We start from the raw sequence: 25829 nt of genomic DNA on the forward strand, positions 1-25829 counted from the left end.
GAAATACAAATAAAGACTCAGTCCAAATTTTGGTCTGGGTAATTACCTGTGGTGTATCTAGATTCCTCCTTCAGATTCAGTTGGATATAATATTATCTTGGATTCTGTGTTGCAAATTATAGAAAATATTATTTCTGTACTTTTAATAATGCTGAAACTTCATTTCTAAGTTTGTTGGATTTCAGGAATAATGATTCCTGCTTTTAATCCTCTGGGGTGATTGGAAATTGCTAGGATAAAAATCATCCTGTTTCAGAATTTGCTGTTTGCTGCTTGCTTCCCTGTAAAGACACAAAAACTGAAAGTGTTTTCTTCTCTTCTAGAACACACACATCAGTTGAAGTCTGTAAAAACTACTCATTCAGACTTCAAATCTGCACGGTTCTACCTTCATCATCCGATGCCCACGTGTGAGAGCTACTTCCTGTCTAACAGCGAGCTCTCAGAAGACAGTTCTGGTGTTGGACGTGCCAGACCTTCCACAAGTGCTGTCTTGCAGAATCGGAAAAAAGTACGTCATCATCAGCGTGTTTTCTCTGTACATCATAAAAAAGGTGGTGAAAATGAATTCTTCCCCCTCACTGCAGAAGACGATTACAGCAAGAATGAGGATCTAAATGTTAGCGCATCTTTGGGGAACAAAATGTCGGGGAAGGAGCTACTTCAACACGGCAGAAGAGAAGCAGAACAAAAGGCAGCTAGAAGTTATCCTTTGCCCTGTAGCCAAACAACTCCCCTCAATGAGGCGGCAGAGAAAGACTTGCCACCGAGACACCGAACCGGCTCCGGTGGCAGCTTAGATGAACTCTGGATTAAGTTTCTTGAGTGCCAGAAGAGACACCAGCATCATGATTTTAGGAGAAACAGTGAGCTGTCCCTTGTTGAACGCCTCGATCGATTGGCCAGGGTCCTTCAGAATCCCATTAAGCATACACTGATACCAACAAAATCTGAGATTAATGTTTCTGAAAAGAAAATTAAGGGAAGAGAGCAGCAGAAAATAAGACTGCCAGATCAGAGCATGTCTGAAAGTCCCTTAGAGCCTAACGCAACACAGGTTGAAGAAAGACCACGTATCATCCGTGATAAAAATAGCTTTGTTGAGCTCAGGAAAAACAGGTCAGGAGAGAAAATAATCTGCCACACGAATAGAATTTTGGAGCACCAGCAGTACTTGGAAACTCCTAGTGACACTTCTTCAGAGACGAGGCTTAGCAGAGGTCATGGCACCACGATCAGTTCCACCACCTCAGAATTTGATGGTGTGACCCAAACAGAGATGGAAACTGCTACTCAGACTGAGGCGAGCAGTTCCATTTCCACCATTGACACTGCCAGGCTGATCAGGGCTTTTGGGCGTGAAAGAGTGCGGGTGTCACCAAGACTCTCCCAGCTTTATTGTACCATCAACCACCAGAAAAGTCGCTCTGAAAAGTGGGACAAGGGATGTGGCAAAGCGGTGGGTGTAGAATATCCAAAGGTTACTTCTGAGAGACACAGGAAAAGGAAAGAGGTCCAGGTACGTGATCAGTTAGACCAAAAGACAGTTTTAACTAATCTTTACAGGAACTCTTAAACTGCTGTACAATAGTAGAGTGTCTTATTTAAAATTTCCCAGAGAGTGTTGTTTATATAGTAGGCTTCTGTCTTTGATCTAAGTAACTCAAACAAGTCCCTCTGCCTTTCCAGGAATAAGGACAAGATCAAAACATGTTAAAACATCAATTGTGCTTTCTTTCCCTTTTGTTCTTATTTGCCTTTTTTTCTTCTTCCTTTGTCTTGGGCAGCAAGTTCCTGCTGGGTCTGATTTCTAGTTACCCGCAGGTTCTGCACTTTAGCAATCCTGAAGACAGTGGTGGTAAGTTGAGGGCGTAGGCTTTGACTGCACGTTGCTACCTGAACGTCTCTGGGCACCGATAAATACCATTTCATAACAATTGGAATTATTATTGAAATTTTTTTTTTTACTGTTTGTCTATTTTAAATGTTGGAATTATTTTGTCTTGCCGAGTGTTGGTTGTAAGCTGCTTCAGTTTCTGTGTTTGGCAGTTCAGGTGTATTAAAAGACCGAGTCTCTGCCCTAAGGATTCTAGGTGAAAAGCCTGGAGTAAAGCTGTTCTGAGGTTGAGAAAATCTTTCTGATACTTCAGTTGAATTTGGCCATTGTCCTTTGGCAGAGAAATGAAAATTAATGTCGTGAAAGGGGCCTTGGCATGGATTTGGTGATTTTAGTAAGCAGTTACAGAGTTTTGGTGTTCTGTAATCCACGTTAATGCTGAAAGGTACAGGAACAAGTGAGAAATCTTTCTTTCCTATTACCAGAAGCAAGTGGGATGTCATAATTACTAATAGATTTAAGTGAAATGAGTTAGGATTTTTTTTTTTTAATAGAAACAGTTCAAACTCAGTCTGCATGTCAAGTAAGCTAATGAATGCAGGTCTGGGGGAGAAACAGGCTTTTTCAAAGCTAAGAAAGGTTTAAAAAATATTTTTATTAAATTTTTTATTGATATTATTTATTTAAAGGTAAAATAAAGCTGTCATAAACTTTGCAACATTAGGACTGTTAACCAGAACACTGACCATCTAACAATGAAATTAAGATCCAGCATTTCTTGCATGGCTGTAGTATTTAGGAGATGATTTTATTCCACATCCCATTCATAGACTAATCATTCAATATCTGTTTGAACCTTAAACCCAACGTCTAGTCTTTTGCCTGTTAAAATCACCCGTGAGATAACTGACTGCAGAAGTACTTATATGAGAATAAAGGCTTGCTCTTCCCAGTGCTCGATGTTGCACTGAACCCATGGGGCTTTAGAAACTAATATATTTTGTCTGCTGATGTGGTGCTCTTTTTCAAAATACATATAGACAGACACATGACCCACCTCAAATAAGGAGTGAGAGAAAATTGATGGCAAATGGCAAACTTAATTTAAAATCCAAGTTTTGTTAGTTTTTTGTTCAACCAAGCATCACAGAAGCAAGATCTATTTGTTTTTTTTAGTTGCAAATATCCGTGGTTCAGAGGCAGATATTTATTTATAGCAGGAGCCTTACTCCTAGAGAGACTACTGTACAGATCTTTCAGGCAAGTGCTGTATTTTGTAGCTCAGTTTTTTTTTTATGAGAGCCTATTGTCAGCTCTGCTTCCAGAAAACTTGGTTACAGCTTTTTTTTATTTATAGATGCTGAACCCATCCCAGAAGGTTCTTATCTATTCCAGTTTCTGTTATTTCTAAAGCACTCTTCAAGCTGCCATCTGGTAGCAGGTACAAAGCTAAAGGTTGCGCTATTCAACTGCTGAAGGGCTTTGAAAGCACTGCACTGAATATTCTAGTCCAAATAGGAATATGCATGTCAATATTCAGTATTGAATGGCTGCTTATATTTATTTCTGCGGGCTGATATGCATATGCATGCAAATGGGTTATCTTGGGTTTTTTCAGTACTTTATACTCTCTTCCCTTTTGCTGAGCATATATTCAAATTTGCTTCTGTTCTCTGAAAGAAGATACATATCTACTACATCTGTCTAGGGCACTCTACTAGAGCTGGAATAGCTTTATGAAACTAAAAAACCGTTCTTGCCAGTATGCATGAGAGCGAAAAATTGCCTCCTTTTAATGTTGAAATGAAATTACATTTTACATTGAAGTGGTGATAGCAGAGGTTCAATAAAAAGGTAATAAAAAAAGCCTCTGTTCATTTCCATCGTGGTTAGCGTTATGAGTTGCTAATAGGATACTAATTGCTATGATCAAGGAAAAAAAAAATCTGTTTCATAATTAAAAATTAAATTCAGCGGAGTTGCAGAGATTGGCCTGTGCCGCGCTGTTGGATTTGAAGCCTGGGGAAGCACTGTCAGTTAATTGCTGTTAATAAAGCATTAACCTTCTCTGTATTTTATGTAACCAAAAAGCTTGTGGACTAGATGCATTACACTTGCAGAGTACATTCCCTTTTAAATGGCTGTAAAGTTATAACGTGTTGTAAAATTTAAGTTAATTATTGTAACAAAGTTGGGCTGCTTACATCCCTGCAGCTGGAACTTCTGTTCGTGTGAATGGTGGAGATGTGAAACTAGTATTTTGCCTAAGCCATGCTCTTACCATGTGTCTCCTATTTCTTGTTTTTACTGAGTTTAATTTTCTCCACGTGGAAAATGTTGTGTAATGAGGGTCACAGGGTGAGAGACCTTCCCATGTTTTGAAAGGACGTTGCTTTTTCATGCCAACGGTACAGAACTGGAGCTCATTGCGCATTTACAAAGCAACACGTTAATCTTCCAAGGCAGTTTGTCCCTCCAGCAAACTCAGCAACCTTTGAAAAGCTTTTGCTTTGAGAGGGTAGGAATATAGGATTCAGTTTAGACATTTATTCTCCCTCTTTCCAGAACAGAAATATTTCACACTTTGTAGTTTCTCATGAAAGTACAGCCAACAAACACTCTTGCCACAGCAGAGGTTTTCTGTAAGTCTGTCTTGGCAGGCCATGCTGTTCTGTGAACTTTGGACAAATGAATTGGAGGATACTCAGCACCGTACAGAATGTGAACACAGGCAAGCTCTTGCCTACGGAAATAATGAGCTTTTCTTACTGGAACGGGATGCTGAAAGTGCATTGGTGTGTGAGGGTGAAGTAAAGGCTGGCTGTTGTGTGGCATAGCGATAAGAGACACTGATCAGCCTGTGATAAACATCTAAATAACAACAGAATCAAGGTACAACAAGGAAAGAGTGAAGACTATATATTTTTTGCTGTTTAAAACCTGCTTTCTCTTCATTTCGGTTAGTATTTCAGGAATTTCTGTTCCCTTGCATGTTTTCTTTCTAGAACACACTGTCCCTCTCATCGGATTCAACCTCTGCAAGCAGCAGTTCTTGGGGGCCAAGCTCTGCTCTTAGTAACAAGCGACGGACACGGATGCTAAACAAAGGTATCCAAGCAGGTGAGTGGTTGAATTTCAGACTTGTCTTTTCTGTATTTCCTGCTGCCTTTCATCTCTTTGGAAACCGTTCTCCGAAGTCGGTTGCGTGTTTCTGGTGATGGATATGTACAAGCAGCATTCTTCAAATTCATTTCAAATGCTTTTGGAGAAAGACGTTATGTTCTAATTAAAGTGAGCCATTTCATTTCCTTTCTTGGTCTGCCTTAGGGAGCCAGTTTTCTTTCTTACTTGTAAGTTCATTAGCCTAACCTTTTGGTCCTTTTCAATAGCAAAGGTGGACTAACTGTATTTTTTTTATATGTTGTTTTCTCCGCAAGACATCAGTTCCTCACCAAATATATTTTGTAGGCATACGCTATTTCAGAAGGCAACCGCAGTGTTTCATATTCTTCTTGGTAATATTTTGGATGTTATATTCTATTTAAAACATAAGCTGATCCTGGCCCGGTGCAGTTCTGCATTTGAGCTTTTTTGGTGGCAATTGCCATTTTCTTCATTGCTTTCATTTACACACCAACTTCTCATCATCAGACCGAGTAATGGCTTTGTTTTATTCATTAGACAGATCAATTATTTATTACTGCTATTTTTTCATGTGTGCGTGGATTGAATCAAAAAGTATTTTCATGGCTTCTTTTCAAGATCACATTACAACTTTTTGAACAGTAGTTGACACCCTCCGCTTTATATGTTCCTGTTTAAGTATTTGTGGTGGTGTTTCTGTTAACTATTGGTAGTGCTGTGGGCAAACCAATCTTCTATAGCTAAAACATAGTTTTGGATGGGACGCATGGGGTAAACTAACAAGTCCAGAAAAACCTGCAGTTCCGTTACCCAAAATGTAAAGCTGAATGTTGACCTGCCGTTGTGTCTTTCAGCAGCAGATTTGAAGTTGCCTCTTCAGAGAGTCAGCTGGGTCCCCAGCAAGGGGCATAGTTGGTTCAAGTCTAATTCCCACCTGCCAAGCTTGTTTTGCTTGGGGTATTTTGTTTACACCACTTTGATTTTACTCAGATCATCATATAGTAGCAATCCCAAGTCACTCTAAACTCTCCTTGTATTGGAAGTTGGAATATAAAAGATTTTGCCTTTTGAAGGTGGGATCCTTCAACTTCAAAGTAGAGATAGAGGGTCGCCATGTGAGCTATGCGTGTCACATGTGCTGACGTTGAACTACTTCCAGCTGCTCTGCAATAAGATGTTAATGCTTCATTTTCACCTACAGGAGACTTGGAGATTGTGAACAGTGCAACTAAGAAAAACACTCGCGATGTTGGCGTGACTTTTCCTACCCCGAGATCAAGCCAGCCAAATAAACGGCCACAGGAACCCTGGCATTGTGTTGATGGTATTTTTGGAGAGTCAGATGGTATGGTCACAGATCATCAGGCAGCAGGAAGCAAGGGTAAGCAGAATGGACAGCCAGGCAATTTTTTCGTGGAGAAAAGGACGAAAAGGAGCAGGCTGCATTTACCACAAGGTCAGTCCTGAATATGCTTTGTCTGCAGAGCAGAAAAGCTGTACATCTCAACAGCAACCAGCAAAATACCTGAGGAGGATTAGCCAGGACACAGAATGATCTGTCACTAGTACTGTCAGTTCTTATTCTGCTTTTAATCAATGAATTTTTAAAAAAACCAGCTATGTCAAGTGAGCTCTCTAGGGCTCTGTTATGGTGGCATTTTCAATCAGGCTGTTAGATGTAACTTGGCTGGTAAAGGAAGTAAATAGGAAGCAATGAATAAGGCAAGGAAAGATGAATGAGATGGGGATCATGTTGATACTTAATTTTGATTTTCAAAGTATAAAAGGGTCTGTTAAGGCCTGAGTAACTGGCCACTGCAACTTGTACTCACTGTTTCATGTGCTGAGGCTTCACAGAACATGTATTTTTCAGGAGTACTTGAGGGAAGATTGTGGTACCAGAAGAACTAGATTTGCCTCCCTCTTTTAGCTAGAGTTGCATTTTTGGGCTGATGGTACAGCCTTCTGACTTTTAATTTTTTTTATATAAATTTCCCCTCAGTCTTCACAATGTCGTGATTAAATGTGTAAAAATGTTTTCCTTAGTCATCGTTGTTGTTGCAGGAACAAATCATTCGCTCTTATACTGGTTTAATTTAGAAAATTTAGAATATCTGCTCAGAGTACTAGCTGAGGTATTCAAATCCCATTGTGTATGTAAACTGTGAGTAATCTAATTCTTGTATACATATTTAACATTTGGAAGATGTAAAGCATTTGATCTTCAAAAATATCTATAAAAAACCATAGGGCTTAGGACAGCACAGAGGCTCCTTAAAAACGTGTAACTGCTGATAAGTAACTACTCTTTCTATAAAGAGAGAAACTTGCAAACTAAGCCATTTTGTGCCTTTTCTGAAGTTTTGTTTGATAAGGACTTGCTGGTTTTCTGACACTTGGCAAAGGAATTCTTTTGAAACTGCCAAAGGTGTCTGATACAAAGTCCCATATTACTAAACTGAAGTATTTATTGCAGTGGAAGGCCACTGACTGGATTTAGCTAAGACCTTGGGCAGTGTTGTGGTTTAACCCCAGCCACCAGCTCAGCCCCGCACAGCTGCTCGCTCACTTCCCCCGGTGGGACAGGGGAGAGAAGCAGAAGGGTAAAAGTGAGAAAACTCATTGGCTGAGATAAAGACAATTTAACAGGTAAAGCAAAAGCTGCGCAAACTAAGGAATCCATTCCCTCCTTCCCACGGTCAGGCAGGAGCTCAGCCATCCCCAGGACAGCAGGGCTCCATCACACCTAATGGTGACTTGGGAAGACAAATGCCATCACTCCTGATGTCCCCCCTTCCTCCTCCCCACCCCCCAGCTCTATGTGCTGAGCACGATGCCATGTGGTGTGGGACATCCCTGGGGTCAGTTGGGGTCACTGTCCTGCCCGTGTTGCCGCCCAACCCCTTGTGCCCCCCCAGCCCCTCGCTGGTGGGGTGGGGTGAGGGGCAGGAAAGGCCTTGGCTCTGTGCAAGCCCTGCTCGGCAGGAACGGAAACACCCCTGGGTTGTCAACACTGTTTTCAGCACAAATCCAAACCACAGCCCTGTACCTGCTACTGTGGACGAAATTAACTCTATCCAGCCAAAACCAGCACGGGCATAAAGGGCCATAGATGGGATGGAAAATAGGCACAGGTATTGTCTACAAATCTTTATTCTCTTCTGTGGTCTCTTAACAGGGATTTCATGGTTCGTCCAAGCAGAAGACTTGAAATCTGAATCTAGGAAAGAAAACCATTCCAATTCCTTTTCTGGTCCTGGTCCCTCTTGGTTTGAACCGTTGACCAACACAAAGCCTTGGAGAGAGCCTCTCCGAGAGAAGAACTGGCAAGAGCAGCAGCAGAGCAGCGTGATTCAGCCAGCAGTTCCAGAAAGAGATGCTGAGAACAGGTCCTTGCGACCGTTCGTGAAGCTTACGCTACAGGTAAAGGCACGCTGTGCCATAACGCTGCTGGGATCTCAGTAGGATTTCAGAAGTAATGCTGAATCTTGTTTTTTATTTTTTACTTCTATTAGTTTTGTTATTTCACCTTATTTATAATCAGTGGAAGTCAACATGTCTTTACTAATGAGCTGGATGAGGGGATCGAGTGCACCCTCATTAAGTTTACAGATGACACCAAGCTGGGCAGGAGCATTGATCTGCTGGAGGGCAGGAAGGCTCTGCAGAGGGACCTGGACAGGCTGGATCCATGGGCCGAGGCCACTTGTGTGAGGTTTAACAAGGCCCAGGGCCGGGTCCTGCCCTTGGGTCACACCAACCCCAGGCAGCGCCCCAGGCCTGGGGCAGAGGGGCTGGGAAGTGCCCGGTGGAGAAGGCCCTGGGGGTGCTGGCTGACAGCCGGCTGGGCATGAGCCAGCAGTGCCCGGGTGGCCAAGGAGGCCACCAGCCCCCGGGCTTGTGTCAGCCCTGGTGTGGCCAGCAGGAGCCGGGCAGGGATGGGGCCCCTGTGCTGGGCCCTGGGGAGGCCCCACCTCGAATGCTGGGCTCAGGATTGGGCCCCTCGGGACAAGAAGGGCCTGGAGGGGCTGGAGCGTGTCCAGAGAAGGGCAGCGGGCCTGGGGCAGGGTCTGGAGCACAAGTGTGCTGGGGGGCGGCTGAGGGGGCTGGGGGGGTTTAGCCTGGAGCAGAGGGGGCTGAGGGGAGCCCTTCTCGCTCTCTGCAGCTGCCTGAGAGGGGCTGGAGTGAGGGGGGGGCTGGTCTCTGCTCCCAAGTCACCAGTGACAGGACGAGAGGGAACGGCCTCAGGCTGCGCCAGGGGAGGTTTAGGTTGGAGATGAGGGAAAATGCCTTCCCTGCCAGAGGGGTGAGGCCCTGGCACAGGCTGCCCAGAGAGGTGGGGGAGTCACCATCCCTGGGGGGGTCAGACACCGTGCAGACGTGGCACTTGGGGCCATGGTTTAGGAGGCCTGGGGTTGTTGGGTTGGCGGTAGACCTTGCTGATCCTAGAGGTCTTTTCCAACCTTAATGATTCTATGTTTCTATGTTAGAGACTCCTCCTGCTTAAAATAAAATAAACAAACCAAAACCCAAAACCTAAGAAAACCAATTAATTTTTCCAGTCCTGTTGGGAAAGCCACATTACCATAACCACAATATGCTAATGTATTTGACCTAATATTTTAAGGCTGAAAGCATTTGGCTTCAGGAAATAGAGGCAATGTAGCTGAGGTAATGTCAAGTCGTACTTGCTTACATGCAAAAATAATACTGATATGTACATAGTATGTGGTTAAACGGGCTTTAATTCATACAGCGCAAACAGTGTGTGTGTATGATGTACACTTCACATAAGGTGTGATTGCTCTAAGTATCTGTGGAAAAATACAGATGTAGTGGACAAAAATATTTTTGAGAGAGATCACCTACAGCAAGTGAAATGTAAATTAGGAAGTGCTAATTAAGGTCCACTTCTGAAGTGTCTTTAAGTTCAGTTGCATCCATTCCCGTGCTCAGAGACTGTCCTGAAATGGGAATTGAAATGTGGCAAACAGAGATATTGGAAGATTGCTTTCAAAATTCCACTTCTGATCCAAAATAAATTGCTAATGGTTATTTAATGGTGCCCACTGATCTATAACAAGGGGGATTGTAGTAAGGTACAGAATATTCTGCCCAATGGGCCCAACTTTGTTACCTTTTTGCCTGGCTTTTTTGAGAAGGTGTTTGTGTTCCTCTTGCTAATTATTTTAGCCATTTTTTTTAGCAGTTAATTTTCTGTTTGTTGACAAACAGTTTGTTAAACAAGGTCTCTGAGGATCTAACCAGCACTAAGAATACAAGATTTTGTATGTTATACCGAATACTACTTTGATGGGCTTTTTTTTTCCCATGCTTCGGTAATGGTGTTAAGATATTTTGATTATTCCCATCCAGCTGTAGGGAGACAGTCTGGCTACTTTGGACTTTGTTTTGGTTCATCCCATCTTAGGAGGCTCTTGCAATGCATCGCCCTGATTTCATCTCCCGCTCTGGGGAGCGTGTGAAGCATCTGAAGCTTGTAATGGAGGAGAGGAGGATACAGAGCGCACTGCAGTCTGAACGAGAAGAGCTATTTAATCCGCCGGAGAAAAGAAAGGGCTACAGGAATGCAAGTCACGTGCTGTCCGACAGAGGTACCTTTTGGGTTCTGCTCTTTACCTTCTATAGGAATTAATGAATTTCCACGTTATACTTAAGAGTGTGTGTATTTTTAATAAAGTATTACAATTATTTAACGTTATTGTCTGTAAGAATCCATAACTTATAAAGGAGTCAGATTGTTGCAATAGTATTCTTTTTGACAAGTAGACTTGTTCACCGTTCTCTTATCTCAAACTTTTCTATTTAGGTTTTCTGATTAGAGAAAAAAGAAGAACAATTCCAAAGAGTGAAATGATTCAAAGATCTAAACGGTAAGGTTAAGAAAGCTTTGCTTCAGGTAGACCCGAGTAAATGGGTAGGAAAGATGGATGAATCGTATCTGCAGTCAAAGAATTGGGTGCTGGGGATAACTCGGCTTTTTCAGTGCAAGATGTAGGCACCTTATCAGGGGGACAAAGCACCTATTTAGAGAATCCGAGAAACAAGACCATTTTGGAAAAATTTCTGTAACTAAACCTGAGTATTCTGTGGCAGTATCTGCCATCCAAGCGCTACAGCAAACTGTGCAAGTACTGGATCTCGAAAGGAGAGGAAACATGAGATGTAGGGCGCTGGAGCATCTGTGTAGTTTTAGACATTAACAAACTAGGTAATTGGTGCAGAAAGTGAGGTGTCATTTCACCAAATGAAAGTAGCTTCAGGTAAGAAACAACTACCCTCAAAAGAAAGCGGAGGCTTTTTCCCTTGAAAAAAAACACACTTTATGACAGATTTTGCCTTGTTGTTGGCTCAAGTAATTTGTATATAAAGAGCACCGTACACTAACAATTTGGAATATTGGTGCTACAGAGAGACCATGGGAAGGGGTAATAAAAACTGGAGTGTATTGCAGCTGGATTCTGAAATGGTAGCAGGGTCAAGAGAAGGTGGTTTGGAAGAGTACTCATTGAGAAACAGCATAAATACTTAAAAGGAAATTAGAGACTCATGAAGTCGTCTCTGACAACTTGTAAAGTTACATAAAAATACCATGATACTATAAGTTATTTAGAGTCAAAACAAAGGTCAAAAGTGTACCATGAGGCAGAGGATACTTTAAGTATTTGGGATTTCAGCATATGTGCAAGTGCTTTGTTGCACTGGAGTCTTGGAATGTACATGTTATGTTCAGGGAAGGGTTTGTGTTATGTGACAGGGACAATGTTGTGGGCCAGGACTGTTTCACAGCATCTTCGTGGGTAGTGGCAATGGGATGGAGCGCACCTCAGTGTGTTTGGAGGTGACGCTGAAGTGGGAGGACCATGCTGGAGAGTGGGTCTGCAGTTTCTAGATATCTCTGCAGGCTGGAGGAAAGAGCCAAGGGGAATCTTGTGAAGTTCAGCCATGACAAATACCAAGTCTTACCTTGGGACAGACACCTGCCTTGGCAGTATCCGAGCACAGACTGCCTGTGGAGTGGCCCTTCTGGAAAGGGCCTTGGGGTCTGACAGCTGGTGGGCAGCAAACTGAACATGAGTTGGCAGTATGCTCTTGCAGTGATGAAGGTCAGCTATGCACTGCATTTCATGCAAGTGGAGGGAAGTGGATATCCCCCCTGCTTGGCACTCATGGACAACAGCTGGATCCTGTCTCCTGTTCTTGGTTGCTAGTACAAAAGAGGTCAACTAAATGGCCTGAGTCTGGGGGAGGCCATCAAGACGGTCATGGAGCTGGAGCACATGGTGCATGAAGAGAAGCTGCGGAGGCTGGGTTTGTCTGGCCTGGGGAGGAGGAGGCTGAAAGTGAGGGTCTGGCAGTGGTGCTTCCGTGCTGGAAGGGGGGTTGGGGGAAGGCAGAGGAAGACTCTTGTTAGAGGTGCACGGTGACAGGACGAGTAGCAGTGATGTGTTACAGTAGGGAGAAATTGTAGCTGGAGACGAGGAAACCAGTTTTTCACGAGGAGGGTGGTGAAATGCTGGACCATGGCCCACAGGGGTGGTCGAGCGTGTGTCCTTGGAAGTAGCCACAGGTTGGCAGGATGAGAGCTGAGCAACTGATCTAGCCTTGAGGTGAGCCCTTCTTTGAGCAGGAGGTTGGACTAGGTGACCTCCAGAGGCCCCTTCCGACCTCAGTTACACTGGGATTCTACAAAATATCTGCTGGAATACACAATATATAAAATAAACCTCTTGACAGATGAGATGGGAGGGCCTAAAAAGAATGTTTTCTTTCAATAGCCTTTGGCATTTAAAAGTATTTTTAGGGCGTTAATAGAGAGGTGGTAGAAGTGGTAAATATGGCAGACCCCCAAAGAATGTGTCTCCACATGTTTTAGCTGAAGTAGAAGGATTTGGGTTCGGGTCACTTGGGCTGTGAGATCGATGTATCTGATCTTTCAGAATCTCTGATTTCTTAATAACTGAAGTCAGCAGGGCTTCTATGGAGGCTGATTCAGTCACACTGGGTGACTTTTTTTTTTTTGTTCTTGCTGCCGTCATACTCCAGCTCTCAGCTGGAGCTGAGAAGTAATTTATTCTGTACCATTCTTTTGAAATCCACACCTATAATGAGTGCAAAAGCTTTTTCGTTTTCTCTGTGAGGGTATAAATGGAATTTCTCATGGCAAATTAGCGAGAGGTAATGAAAACAATTTTCAGCGAATTTACCTACAATTCTGCATTGCTCACTTCTTGCTCTAAGCATCTTTTGGTAGAATGATTTGTGAGGTGTAAATCTTGATCTGTCTTCAAGGGGAGCCCTAGAATGGCAAAAGCCTTTAGAGAATGGTGAAGCAGAACCCCAAATCACAGACTGGTGAGGGTCGGAAGGGCCCTCTGGAGCTCACCCCGTCCCACCCCTGCTGGAGCAGGCACCCCCAGAGCAGGGGCACAGGGCCGCGTCCAGGCGGGGGGTGAATGTCTCCAGGGAAGGGACCCCACAGCCTCTCTGGGCAGCCTGTGCCCCTGCTCTGGCACCCGCACAGGGAAGGGGTTTGTCCTCATGTTCAGGGGGAACTTCCCGTGTTCCAGCTTGTGCCCGTGGCCCCTTGGCCTGGCGTTGGGCACCGCTGAAAAGAGCCCGGCCCCATCCCCCTGACACCCATCCTTCAGGTATTTGTAGGCATCGATGAGATCCCCCCTCAGCCTTCTCTTCTCCAGGCTGAACAAGCCCAGGTCTCTCAGCCTTTCCTCACAAGGGAGATGCTCCAGCCCCTGATCATCTCTGTAGCTCTCCCCTGGACTCCCTCCAGCAGTTCCCTGTCCTCCTTGAACTGGGAAGCCCAGACCTGGACGCAGCCCCCCAGATGTGGCCTCACTGGGGCAGAGCAGAGGGGCAGGAGAACCTCCCTCGCCCTGCTGCCCACACGCCTTTCCATACACCCCAGGACACCGCTGGCCCCCTTGGCCCCAAGGGCCCGGTGCTGGCTCAGGGTCACCTCGCTGCCCCCCAGCACCCCCAGGGCCTCTCAGCAGAGCCGCTCTCCAGCAGGTCCCCCCCAGCCTGTGCTGGTGCGGGGGGCTGTTCCTCCCCAGGGGCAGGACCCTGCACTGGCTCTGGTTGAATTCCCTGAGGTTCCCCTGGGCCCAGCTCTCCAGCCTGCCCAGCTCTCGCTGGATGGCAGCACAGCTTCTAGTGCATCAGCCGCTCCTCCCGGCTTGGGATCGTCAGGGAACTCGCTGAGGGGACGCTCTGCTCCTTTGTCCAGGTCATTGATGAATAAGTTAAGGTATCCATTGATGAATCTTGGTGGTATCCCCACCCCCATCCAGTAACACGTGCATAGACCTAGCAGCCTCTGCTGCCTTCCAGCAAAGCCTAAGAGAGGTAAAGTAAACATCAAAATGTGATTTATTTCCTCTTTTCTGTAGCAATGATTGGGGTAGTGACATTTTTAGAAGAGGTGACCTCCTAAGAGCAGCTGCAGACAGAGTAAGAGCATAGGGATACACAGGAAGGTAGGGCACTGGAAGGAGTGTGGTTCCTTTTTTCTTTTTCTTTTCTTTTCTTTTTTTTTAGTTTTTTTTTTTCTATTTTTGTGTTTGATATGTATTTGTTTGCTCATCAATTCTGCCATGAAGTCTGATGGACTGGTAAACACGTCTTGGGCGGGGATATAGAAGCTACATACGAGTGTGACTTTCCTTAGCTGATGCTGGTAAATTAGACAGGAGATAAAATTCAGTATTGAGCTTTGGGTTTGATCCTTGCTTTCTTGGTTCTGCCTACTTAGTTATGCCTTACCATACGGCTTCTTGTTACCTCGTTTCCCAGCTAACTTCTCGCCCCTCTCTCTTTTGAACCATACAAATGACATCTGACTTGAACTGACTAAATAGCAAAACACTGAGAGGCATTTGCCTCCCTCGCTTCTCGTGCCTGTCTGAAGTATTCCTTATTTTCCTGCTGGAATTAGTACCAAGACCACTGTCGAAGATGCCCCTCCTGGCTGGTGGGCTGTATTGATTTGCAGTGTTCAAAATGGAGGGTGGTGAAGTCCTTTCAGTTCATGAGTTGAAGGCATAGATGTGTTTAAAAATATTTGAAGTGCCAACAGTAATTAGGCAAGGATATTATACTGACATAAGAATGAAACAGTGTATAAAACAGTGTAATGCACTATTGTATCTGTAACAAGTTTTTTTTTCTATTTGCTGATTATCAAATCAGCACGTTAAGAAAGGAGTTATAGTAGGATCTGTCTTGCTTTAACTATTACAGGACTGACACTTATGAACATACTTCATTTCCACCTCCCGTAACCGCAATGATTTTGAAGCTGCCCATTTCTTGGCAACCAGTGCCGTGGAATTAGTAAACCGTTATGATCATAGAGGAAGATTTGGGGAAGGCAGCGTGAGCAGTACACTGCCACCCTAGCCCTCAGGTCCCTCCTTCAGATGGTGGCCTGTAAAACAGACTAGTGCGCTGGCTCTGTACCGGGCACCAGTCGCCCTCTATTCAGTTCAAAGCCTCCCTTGCTGTTTGGCTCTGGTATGGGAGAGGGTCGGCACTGGAGAAAACAAAGCGTTCACCTTAAACTGGGCAACGTGGTTGAATGTTGAAAATACTGAAATTTTGAAAAGATGCCTAAATAGCTAAACTCAGGTTATTCTTGTGATAAAGATATTGCTGTTGATGGATAAACGTGTTACTTGAATCAGCATAACCAGTACAGAAAAGCAATGGGGCTATACTGAATATACTGAAGCTCTACCTGGTGTTCTCTGGGTAATCATATCAGCTGTATGGTCATTTTAATATTATAAATATTGCTCTTAGGAGGGTGCTGCTTGTAAGAGAAAGGCATTATGGGATGTGGGAATTTTCGATATCACAGCTGCTATGTATTCCACATTTCCCAGTGTGACGCTAGTAAACCCCCAAGTAAGTTTTTCTATATGGTTGGCCAGTAGCCTTTAAAAGGACATGAAGATAAAACAAAGGATTTTCTTTTTTTTAATATCAATAAGTTAATTCCAAGTGACTATTTTTGACTTTTATACTTAAGGATCTATGAGCGGCTGCCAGAGGTACAGAAGAAGCGAGAGGAAGAGAAGAGAAAAATGGAATACAACGCATACCGCCTGAAAGCACAGCTTTACAAAACGGTAGGTGTTCTGGTCAAGTATTTATACTGGAACATTTCAGATTTTTTCTCCTTGAGGTCACAAGCATTATAGTAGTATTTACTGAAAGTTAATTCTGTGGTATTATTTTGCAACTTCTAGGTGCTTAGAATATATTAGCATTTAATCAGGGTCAAAGCAGTCAAGCCTGGCAAAATGTGGAACAAAAAATCCCCCTGCCTAACCTGAAATCCTTCCAGTACTTACACATGTTGTATGGAAAAAAGACAAGCGTGGTCCTGATTAAAGCACATGAAGGAGGTCTTGTGTAGTCTTGAGGGCAGAACAGAGGGATTGTGGATCATGTTTAAAGAAGGACGATGCTTCCTCGAGCTGAAGGCTGCTGGTTTTGCTCTCGCGTAGCCTTGCTGTAGATGGATTTAGCTTACACAACTCACAGCTAATGTCACAGCCGTGGTTAACAAAGCCTGGAGTCATCATTCTTAATTTTGCTCCAGTGGAGAATTGGCAGTCCTGGTGTTAATTTGTTAACTTCGGGGACTGTGGATTTCACCATTAAGTGTTTGTTCAGCTGATAGTGTAGTCTCACCGTGCTGGCACTGGTTGACCAAGGATCAACTCTGTCTGGCAAAAGCTGTAGAATAAACCAGTATCCCTAAGCATGGGTGTGACTAACTTTGAACCACAAACACGTACCCAGCTGTTCAAGAACAGTTTCTGTGCTGGGGCCTCACCACACAACCAGCAGCAGAGCAGAGGTGGGGTGAGGGCTTCAGGCTTTTGGTGAGCAGGAGAGGGAAACAGCAGGGCCTGTTTTGCTGGGTTACTCTAGGACTCTCCTGAATCCCGCCTCATTCTGCCATGAAGCAGTGAGATCCCTGCAGGGAGCTGCTTCTGTCCCAGCTAACAACTGCTACTAATGCTCTTCCTCCCTGGCTGTCCAAGTTGTGTAACATGTGCTTTGTGTAAGCACAGGTTTAATGACAGAAAGATAGAAGAACCCTGTGCTAGAGACTCATCTGGGTTCAGCATGATAAGTAGCAAGGAAGAGATTCTCCTGTCCCTGTGCCCTCCCACGTGCACGTGCCTAATTATCCAGTATTTCTGTGTAACAAGCAGTATCAATTTATACACAGTGATGTGATAAATGTCCTGATAAAACAGAGGAGGCCCATTTCTTCCCCCTGAGAATTGCATCTCCAGAACGGAGCAGTGTATCATTTTTTGAGCTGTTCTAGGCATCCATATGCTTAAGGTTTCTCTTAAGATTTAATAAGATGAGAAACAACAGTTTGCAATACAGACACTGAGGTTCTAATCTGTCTTACCTTCTTGCTTTTTAACTAACCCATATACCATAAAACATAGCCTTCTGGAGTACTCTGGCAGTGGGCAATAAACTGCATGAAAAGCCAGTTGTCTAAGGACATGCATTAAAAATTAAAACTGATTTTTTTTCCTCTGAATCTTAAGCTTGCACTTCACTTTCAGCATTGCAACTCTTTCTGGCTGAGTTGTCCTACCAGCTCAATTATGTCTCTTCCAGAGCTGGAGTAATAGGGTTAGTTATTTGTTGGGAACAGCAGTAATTGGATTTTAAAAGTCAGAGCTTGTAATGTAATGTATTATCCAGAATGCCTTCCTAATCTAATTGTGGGTACTTACCACGAGAATTACTGGAATATGATGCTGTGCTTTTGCAGGGTATGTTCAGGACATGTTTTTTTCACTAGTCTGAGAATCTCGGATGCCGGTACAGCAAGGTCTTAAGAGTTAATGAATACTGGCAGTTGTTGACTTGGAAGTAGCGTAGTCAGCTGGAAGCAGAGAGGGAATCGGATCAGAAGTTTTGTATACAAGTCTGGTTTTGATTGGAAGAGGGGTGATGATTCATTGCAGTAAATATTGTAATCTTTTTGTCTTCCTTGCTGATGCAGAATAGCTGTAGTGAGTAGCTGTAAATACAGTGAATGGTTTGTTTAGAATTTGGTTAATGTGTTGCTGAGGGCATCAGTTTCCAAGCGGATCTGATTGTGCATGAAAAAAAGAACCACAGATTCTGTGGAATGACTCCAAAGATGACACAGAGTATTAGGAGAAGAAAACGGCTGGTACAAAGCTAAACAAAATCCATATGTAATCTAGGGTTGTATCATTTAAATGATTTGTAGCACAGTACCCAAACTGCGGTCTGAGTCTCTCTCATAGTGCTGAGTTTGTGAACTGCTGATGTAGAACAGCAGATCAGTACACCGGAATAGATCTGACTCTTATTTTAACTGCAGTCACCCAGAGGAGTCCTGTTGGGCCTCGTACACACCTAGAAGGTGACAGTTCCTTCCCAGACCCTTTGGCATATATCCAGACAAAGCTTGGGGAAGGAGAGGGAGGCAGAGTGTCAAGTGCCCTGCTCAAGTTTGTGTGTGGGTCAGTGGTGGAGCTGGGCCCAGTACTCATATTCCCTGACTCCCAGGTCAGTGCTTAGTGGTGTGACCTGTTCCTAATGAAACTTCTTTATCTTCTTCTCTTTGGATTTTGACAGGCTAGCAGTGGCTGTCTTGGTGGGGGGAAGGATGAACTCATGCCCCAGCTACTCCAGTTCAGAGTGCAGCTCAGTAGGTTAAACTGCTGGTGAAACTGTCTGTGCTGAGGTGTCTTGTTTGGGAGCATCTGAGGCTTACACTCGTGTTTTCTTGGCTGAATTTCTGCCTCTATTCCTGTCCCTAACACCAAAGGAGTAGACACGTAAAAGTAAAATTAGGTATACACCTCACTAACAGTAATACAGCTGGCTCTGAGGATGGGACTAGCTAGCAGTAAAGTGTGCCTGCCCTTTCTATAGGGTGTTGATGGCTCACAGGATAGGGATGATTCATATTTGGGAAAGGAAGCAATGAATTAAACATGTACACACGCTCATATCTGTATGTGCATCAACATGGACAAGTGGTGTTGGCTGAAGTATCACAAGTGAAATCCTCACACCAGAATTTAGATGTGTGTTAGGTGTAACTGCATATTGATATAATTTATAGAACCATAGAGTCATTAAGGTTGGAAAAGACCTCTAGGATCAGCAAGGTCTACCGCCAACCCAACACCCCCAGGCCTCCTAAACCATGGCCCCAAGTGCCACGTCTGCACGGTGTTTGAACCCCCCCCGGGACGGTGACTCCCCCACCTCTCTGGGCAGCCTGTGCCAGGGCCTGACCGCTCTGGCAGGGAAGGCATTTTCCCTCATCTCCAACCTAAACCTCCCCTGACGCAGCCTGAGGCCGTTCCCTCTCGCCCTGTCCCTGGTGACTTGGGAGCAGAGACCAGCCCCCCCCTCACTCCAGCCCCTCTCAGGCAGCTGCAGAGAGCGAGAAGGGCTCCCCTCAGCCCCCTCTTCTCCAGGCTAAACCCCCCCAGCCCCCTCAGCCGCCCCCCAGCACACTTGTGCTCCAGACCCTGCCCCAGCCCTGCTGCCCTTCTCTGGACACGCTCCAGCCCCTCCAGGCCCTTCTTGTCCCCAGGGGCCCAAACCTGAGCCCAGCATTCGAGGTGGGGCCTCCCCAGGGCCGAGCACAGGGGCCCCATCCCTGCCCGGCTCCTGCTGGCCACACCAGGGCTGACACAAGCCCGGGGGCTGGTGGCCTCCTTGGCCACCCGGGCACTGCTGGCTCATGCCCAGCCGGCTGTCAGCCAGCACCCCCAGGGCCTTCTCCGCCGGGCACTTCCCAGCCCCTCTGCCCCAGGCCTGGGGCGCTGCCTGGGGTTGGTGTGACCCAGGGGCAGGACCCGGCCCTTGGCCTTGTTAAACCTCACACAAGTGGCCTCGGCCCATGGATCCAGCCTGTCCAGGTCCCTCTGAAGAACCGTCCTGCCCTCCAGCAGATCAATGCTCCTGCCCAGCTTGGTGTCATCTGTAAACTTACTGAGGGTGCACTCGACCCCCTCATCCAGCTCATTGATAAAGACACTAAACAGAGCTGGCTGCAACACTGAGCCCTGGGGAGCCCCGCTCGTGACCGGCCACCAACTGGATGTAATTCCATTCACCACAACTCTCTGGGCTCAGCCAGCCAGCCAGGTTTTTATCCAGTGAAGAGAGAAGAGTACACCTGTCTAAGCTATGAGCCACTAGCTTCTCTAGGAGCATGCTTTGGGAGACAGTGGGTCAATACTTCAGGAAAGAAAAGAACACCAACTTTGTAGAGATGTATCCCGAGGAGAAACCAACCAACCAAAAGTGTATGTTTCAGCGTGAGCAACAGCCGCTACGAGGTGGGACATAGAGCTCTCCGGAGGCAGTGTGTGACTCTTCTTTAGCTGTAGGGAACCAAGGGTAATGATCTTAAATTAATGTCCAGCTTGAAGGATGAGATGAAACTGAGTTTATCTGTCTCAAAATAGGGCCCCAAATTAATGAATATACGTGAACAAAATTCTGTTACCTTTTGTAAAGTACAAGTGACAATACTCATACAGGACACCTGAGAATTAAAGGGAGTCAGTGCTTGTTTTGAGGCATTTCTGTGCGACAGTGGCAACGTGGGGCAATGAAACAACAGGTTTTTTAGTGCTGAGTGAGGATGGGATCGGGATCCTCGGGAGGAAGCAGTTTGGGCCTGTATATAACTGGGAACTTATCAAAATTCCTGTGCTAGAAGGCAACTGAGGGTCGCACAGGCATTCTTAATTTTTTGAATTATTAAATACTTACCTTTATTAAGATAACAAAGTTCTTTTTATCACAGGACGCACATGGGTCTGGGCTGATGTTCTGTCCCAGTATCCCTTTGCTTTTGTACTTTTAATTTCAAATAGAGCATAAAATTATACTAATCAGATAAGGGAATGGTGTATGCCCTTTAATTTTGAAAACTGTATAACTGAGACAGATTTCTGATCTGATGGGCAGCATAAAACAGAACTCTTTCAACCCCAGTGATGTGAAAATGAGGTTTATGAGTTTATTACATACAAATTCATTCCTTTACTGAGCCTTTTCTATTAGATGCAGTGAATTTGCCATTTTTGCAAATAGGGAGCATGAGAGGAACCTCCATAAAGGGGGTAGCAAAGTTATTAATTTATGTACTTCCCTCTACCCCTTAAAAAAGAAAAAAATATATTAGCATTCAGGAACACTAAACACTTTATTTATGGATGGGACATGTCCTTTAGAGCCTATACAAGATACGGGCCACAAGGTGTCACTACCCCAAAGGAAAAACCATATGCTTCTAGAGGTGTAAAACTGAACTGCTCTTTGCTTGCCGCTTTACAGTTGTTTCTTTGCCTTTTTAATGTTTGTTTTTCGTGCCCTTGGCTGCATTTTTCTTGTCAGTAACATATTAGGGTTTTTTGTTTTGTGGTTGCTTCCCGGAAGTGGAGCAGAGAGGGGAGATAGCATCTAATTGCTAGCTGGGTTTGCTTATTAGGTTGCAAAAAGGCCTCTGAGCTGTAAGGACTGTTCAGAGGTGTTGTCTGAGGCATTCTGAGCCCTTCATGAGCCTTCATGAAGTATTGGGGTCAGTCTTCACACCATGATTCACGTCAGCAGCTTTGCTTCTTTTTATATGTAAGCAGAGTATATTCTGTACTGGCATATACACTATATATAGCATGTGTATATACTGCATGTGCATATACTGTATACTCTGTATGTGTGAGTGTATGAGGAGCTGAGCTGCATGTTGTGTTCATCTGTGTGATGCAGAAGGTCTCATCAGGTAATGCTGTATCATTCATAGAATCACAGAATGCCCTGAGCTGGGAGGGACCCACAAGGACCATCGAGCCCAACTCCCGTCCCTACACAGGACACCCCAAATTCACACCGTGTCTCTGAGGGCCTTGTCCAAGGGCTTCTGGAATATCGCCAGGCTGGTGCCGTGATGCCTCCCTGGGGAGCCTGTGCCAGGGCTCCACCACCCTCTGGGGGAAGGACCTTCTCCTAATGCCCAGCCTAACCCTCCCCTGGCACATCTCCCTGCCATCCCCTTGGGCCCTGGCGTTGGTCACCAGAGAGCAGAGACCAGCCCTGCCCCTCCTCCTGCCCTTGGGAGGGGGCTGCAGAGCGCCATGAGGCTGCCCTCGGCCTCCTCTGCTCCAGGCTGAACAGACCAAGGGACTTCAGCTGCTCCTCGTATGGTTTCCCCTCTAAACCCTTCCCCAGCCCCGTGGCCTCCTCGGGACACTCTCCAGTAATATACAAGTTACCCAAAGCTCTTACTTTATCTTACACTTCTATAAAGCCAGGTAATATGTATTCCATGCTTCAAAACGTCAGTGATCTGACGGCTGAGCTAGCAGAACGATGTGGCGTTTCGTCATCTGGATTGCCCGTCGCCATAAGAATGGGCCACACCAGCAGGTGCCTAGGGAAGAGTACCGGCACAGAGCCAGCAGTAGCAGTGCTTCTCAGAGGTGCTCTAACAGTGTGGCCTGATTTATGTCCAAGGGGTTTTGAATCCATCTTTACATTGGTGTGGGTTTTTTTTTTTTTCCCTTTCGTGAATTTGTCCACTCGCTTTGTGAAGTGTAAATGTCTGGTGTTTGCAGCATCACAGGGCAGAGGCCCACAGTTTAACTGTACAAGGTTGTGACTCTTCACACAAAATAATCCATGTCTTTTAGTTTTGTTTCTTTAAAATCTACTACCAGTTATTTTATATGATGCCTCCCCAGATTATTGTTGGAAGACTCTGCAAATAACATTACCTTTTCACCTGCTTCAGGCCATTTAGGATTGTACAGACTTTCATCTCTTCCCTGTCAGTCACAGCTCATCCCTCCCACTGTGGCGAAAGGTCCGAATTTATTCAGTTCTTTATTCTAGAAAACACGTTCTGTATCTTCCACTATGCTTGTTACTCTTCTCTCTAACTCTTATAGTTTTCCTCTGTCCTTTCACAAGTGTGTCACAAACTGGGGAACACGACTCCCAGAAGTTTGTGTTTGGAAGGTGAAGGGAGAGACGTACGTTGTGGTTACTCAGGGAAACAGTCTGTCAGCTAATGTCAAGATGTATTCTGACTCCTGAGACTTGTTTCTGACCATTTCCACAGCAGCCAGCACAGAGATGTCCTGGTGTTTTTCATACCAACGAGTGAGAAACAACTACGCCGCTGTAGCTGTTCTAAAACGTGCAAATAGCCATTTCTTAGTGTTGTATTACTCCTTGATACTCTGTTCAGAAAATGTAATATCTTCATACTTAGCGTTTTTGATTTCTAGAGAAATAATACTCATCTCTCTGGCTTTGGTTTTATCTTTCAGAAAATCACCAACCATGTCTTAGGGAGGAAGGTGCCTTGGAACTGATAAAGATCTGCTCAAATGAAGGTGTCTTTGTGCTCGGTAAACCTGCAGCATAAAGGAGATTACGATGTAAAAGAAATAATGCAGTAAATACGTGTGCGGTGTATGTTTTGTGGCATTCACTTGTGTCATTTTTGTACTAATACAATCTTGCTGTATTTAAGAATCAATGATTTGATACGAATGACAGGTTTTTAAATAAATGGCTGGGTTTTATAGTAGTGTTATGCACTTCCAAAGCGAACACAGTTTGGAAGCACTTGTTTCATAATATATTTGTAACTACCTGATTGGAATAGCAGTTTTATATATTTATTTTAAATGGTTTTTAACAATGATTATTTTTAATTATTTTTTTATTTCCTATCACAATGTAGAAAACTTGTAATGTTTTGTAATATGAAAACCGCTTAAATAAATAACATCAGATCACTTTGTAGTAACTGTTGCAGCAATCACGAAGTGTATCTTCTCTGTCCGTGTGGACATCTGAAGACAGCGGGCCGTAATCACCTCTTACTCTACCCAACACAGAACTCAAGAACTTACAAGGTAACTGTAATGGCTGTTCTCTGAGAGAACAGAGGAGTCGTGACTTTGCTGACCTTTTGCTTGGTTTGCCGTCTTCCTGTGTGAACTGGGAGAGTCTAATCAGAGACAATTTTTATGGGGCTGTTGGAAATTTTTAAGCCTTGCCCTGGAGAGTTCCCTTCACCTCATTAGCTGCTGGCATTCTGGCAGGTCGTATGCTTCGCTAGCATCATGGCGGCAAAAGCTGAAATAGAAAGATTGTGATTCTTGGTGATCGAAGACCGAAGTCTCGGTTCCATCTGCTTATCACAACAGAGTTCATACAACGTATAAACAGGAAAAGACAGCTGAGGAAACAGAGTGGGTGTGAACAGTAGTTTCTTTTTTTCTGTACTTGAGGTGTTCATAGAAATTTACTTCAAGGAACAGCTGTAACGGTTCTGCAGAGGGTGAGGCACAACTCAGAGGTTTTGACCTGTGTTCACTAAGAATTTCATAGAACAAATTCTTTCACACCTTGGCTAAGCCATCCGGCGGTGGCTGCGGTCCACCTCTGCCAGTTACCCCTGGAGTTCGTACTCCGATGTAAGGAGTCAGATCTTCACATGATGGGAAATAACGTGATTCCGTGAAGGTCAGTAGAACCGCACTAACTTACGCTAGCCAAAAGGTTTGGCATAGTATTTTTCAAACTGTGTCCTGTGCTGGTGGTACCACGTGCTGTTAAAGCAGCTGTTATATCCTATCCCAGGGTCAGAAGAAAATAAAGTGTGAGAATATATGTGGGTGTAAGATTTATAATTTATTTGTATGTACTCTTATCAGAATAACATGCAAAAAATCCAGCCACTGCAAAACCGTGGTCTGGTATGTCAGAAGGCTGGTCTGGTCTCAGAAATGTGAAGCTGAGAGTGCAGGTTAAACACTATACAGTCTCACATGGTGCGATAACTCAGCTCAGAGAATGGCTTATCTCTTTAGGCCTTTCCGCTTTGCAAAATCTGTTGTTACGTATTTCCTCCTTCCACTATCTTGTCCTTGGGATCAGTTTGGATGCAAGCTGCTGCTTTGCCTTTCCCAGTGCTCTTCTGGGGCTGGAAAGCAGCTTTGTGTGTTGCTGAAGCAGAAGGTGCTAAAACTTGCTGGTACTGAGATTTCTCATGCGATTCTCCGATATACATATGAATAGGCTTGTTCCTTGCGACAAGAAATTCAGTTGTGTTGGAGTCATGACAAGATCTTGCCTCACTGAGCGCTCATTTAAAGCCAGTTGGCTTCTTAAATGTGCTTTTAAGCTTTCAACTGATGAAAAAACAAGAGAGCTTAAGGGCTCTGCTGATGCTTCAGGGGACGTTTGGAAGTCTTGTTACAGTCTAACGCAGCTGGTGGTTGTCTTTATTTAATGTCGGTAGCATCCCTGTGTGTTGCTCCCTAACAGAAGCGTAGACACCAATAATCAAGCGCATTGCAAATCAAAGAAAGGCCCATTTCAACCCATCTTCATCTAAGCAGAGAACTACACATTGTAAAACCTTTCAAAACAAAGGAAGGGCTGCTGCAAATTATTCTTTTTTTAATGTTTTACCTTGCTTACAAATGTTCACTACCAAAGTAATCGAACAGTCGCTGCCGTTCTGTGAGTTGTTAGAGCTGCAGCTTGAGAGATCTAGCGACGAGTAGCTGTAATTCCTCTATTTGGTAATAAAGTTGTAGCATTTTTCCTTTGCTAAGGGAAAAGTGTTTGCTTCTGTTAAAAACTTTCCTGTTCAGGTATGCTTCAGTATATCAGGACACATGATCTGAAAGCTGCGCTTGGATGTTTTACACCGATCCTGGGCCGACAAGGAGTTTACGCTCTG

The 25829-nt window shown here is 44.6% G+C and overlaps 1 protein-coding gene across 2 annotated transcripts in view; it reads left to right on the forward strand.

Moving 5' to 3' along the window:
- Positions 1-23871, forward strand: part of ALMS1 (ALMS1 centrosome and basal body associated protein) — an 82393-nt gene extending 58522 nt beyond the window's left edge. The window contains exons 12-19 of one of the 2 annotated variants that reach the window (XM_064448818.1): positions 324-1519; positions 4843-4957; positions 6183-6437; positions 8160-8404; positions 10413-10596; positions 10812-10875; positions 16053-16152; positions 23398-23871. In XM_064448818.1, the coding sequence (XP_064304888.1) occupies positions 324-1519; positions 4843-4957; positions 6183-6437; positions 8160-8404; positions 10413-10596; positions 10812-10875; positions 16053-16152; positions 23398-23442 (2204 nt within the window). In that variant the 3' untranslated portion in view covers positions 23443-23871. The remainder of the gene's footprint in view (positions 1-323; positions 1520-4842; positions 4958-6182; positions 6438-8159; positions 8405-10412; positions 10597-10811; positions 10876-16052; positions 16153-23397) is intronic. The other variant, XM_064448819.1, reaches the window with a different exon arrangement.
- Positions 23872-25829: the final 1958 nt, after the last annotated feature.

Source organism: Phalacrocorax carbo, chromosome 4 (genome assembly GCF_963921805.1).
Source record: "Phalacrocorax carbo chromosome 4, bPhaCar2.1, whole genome shotgun sequence".
Taxonomy (NCBI): domain Eukaryota; kingdom Metazoa; phylum Chordata; class Aves; order Suliformes; family Phalacrocoracidae; genus Phalacrocorax; species Phalacrocorax carbo.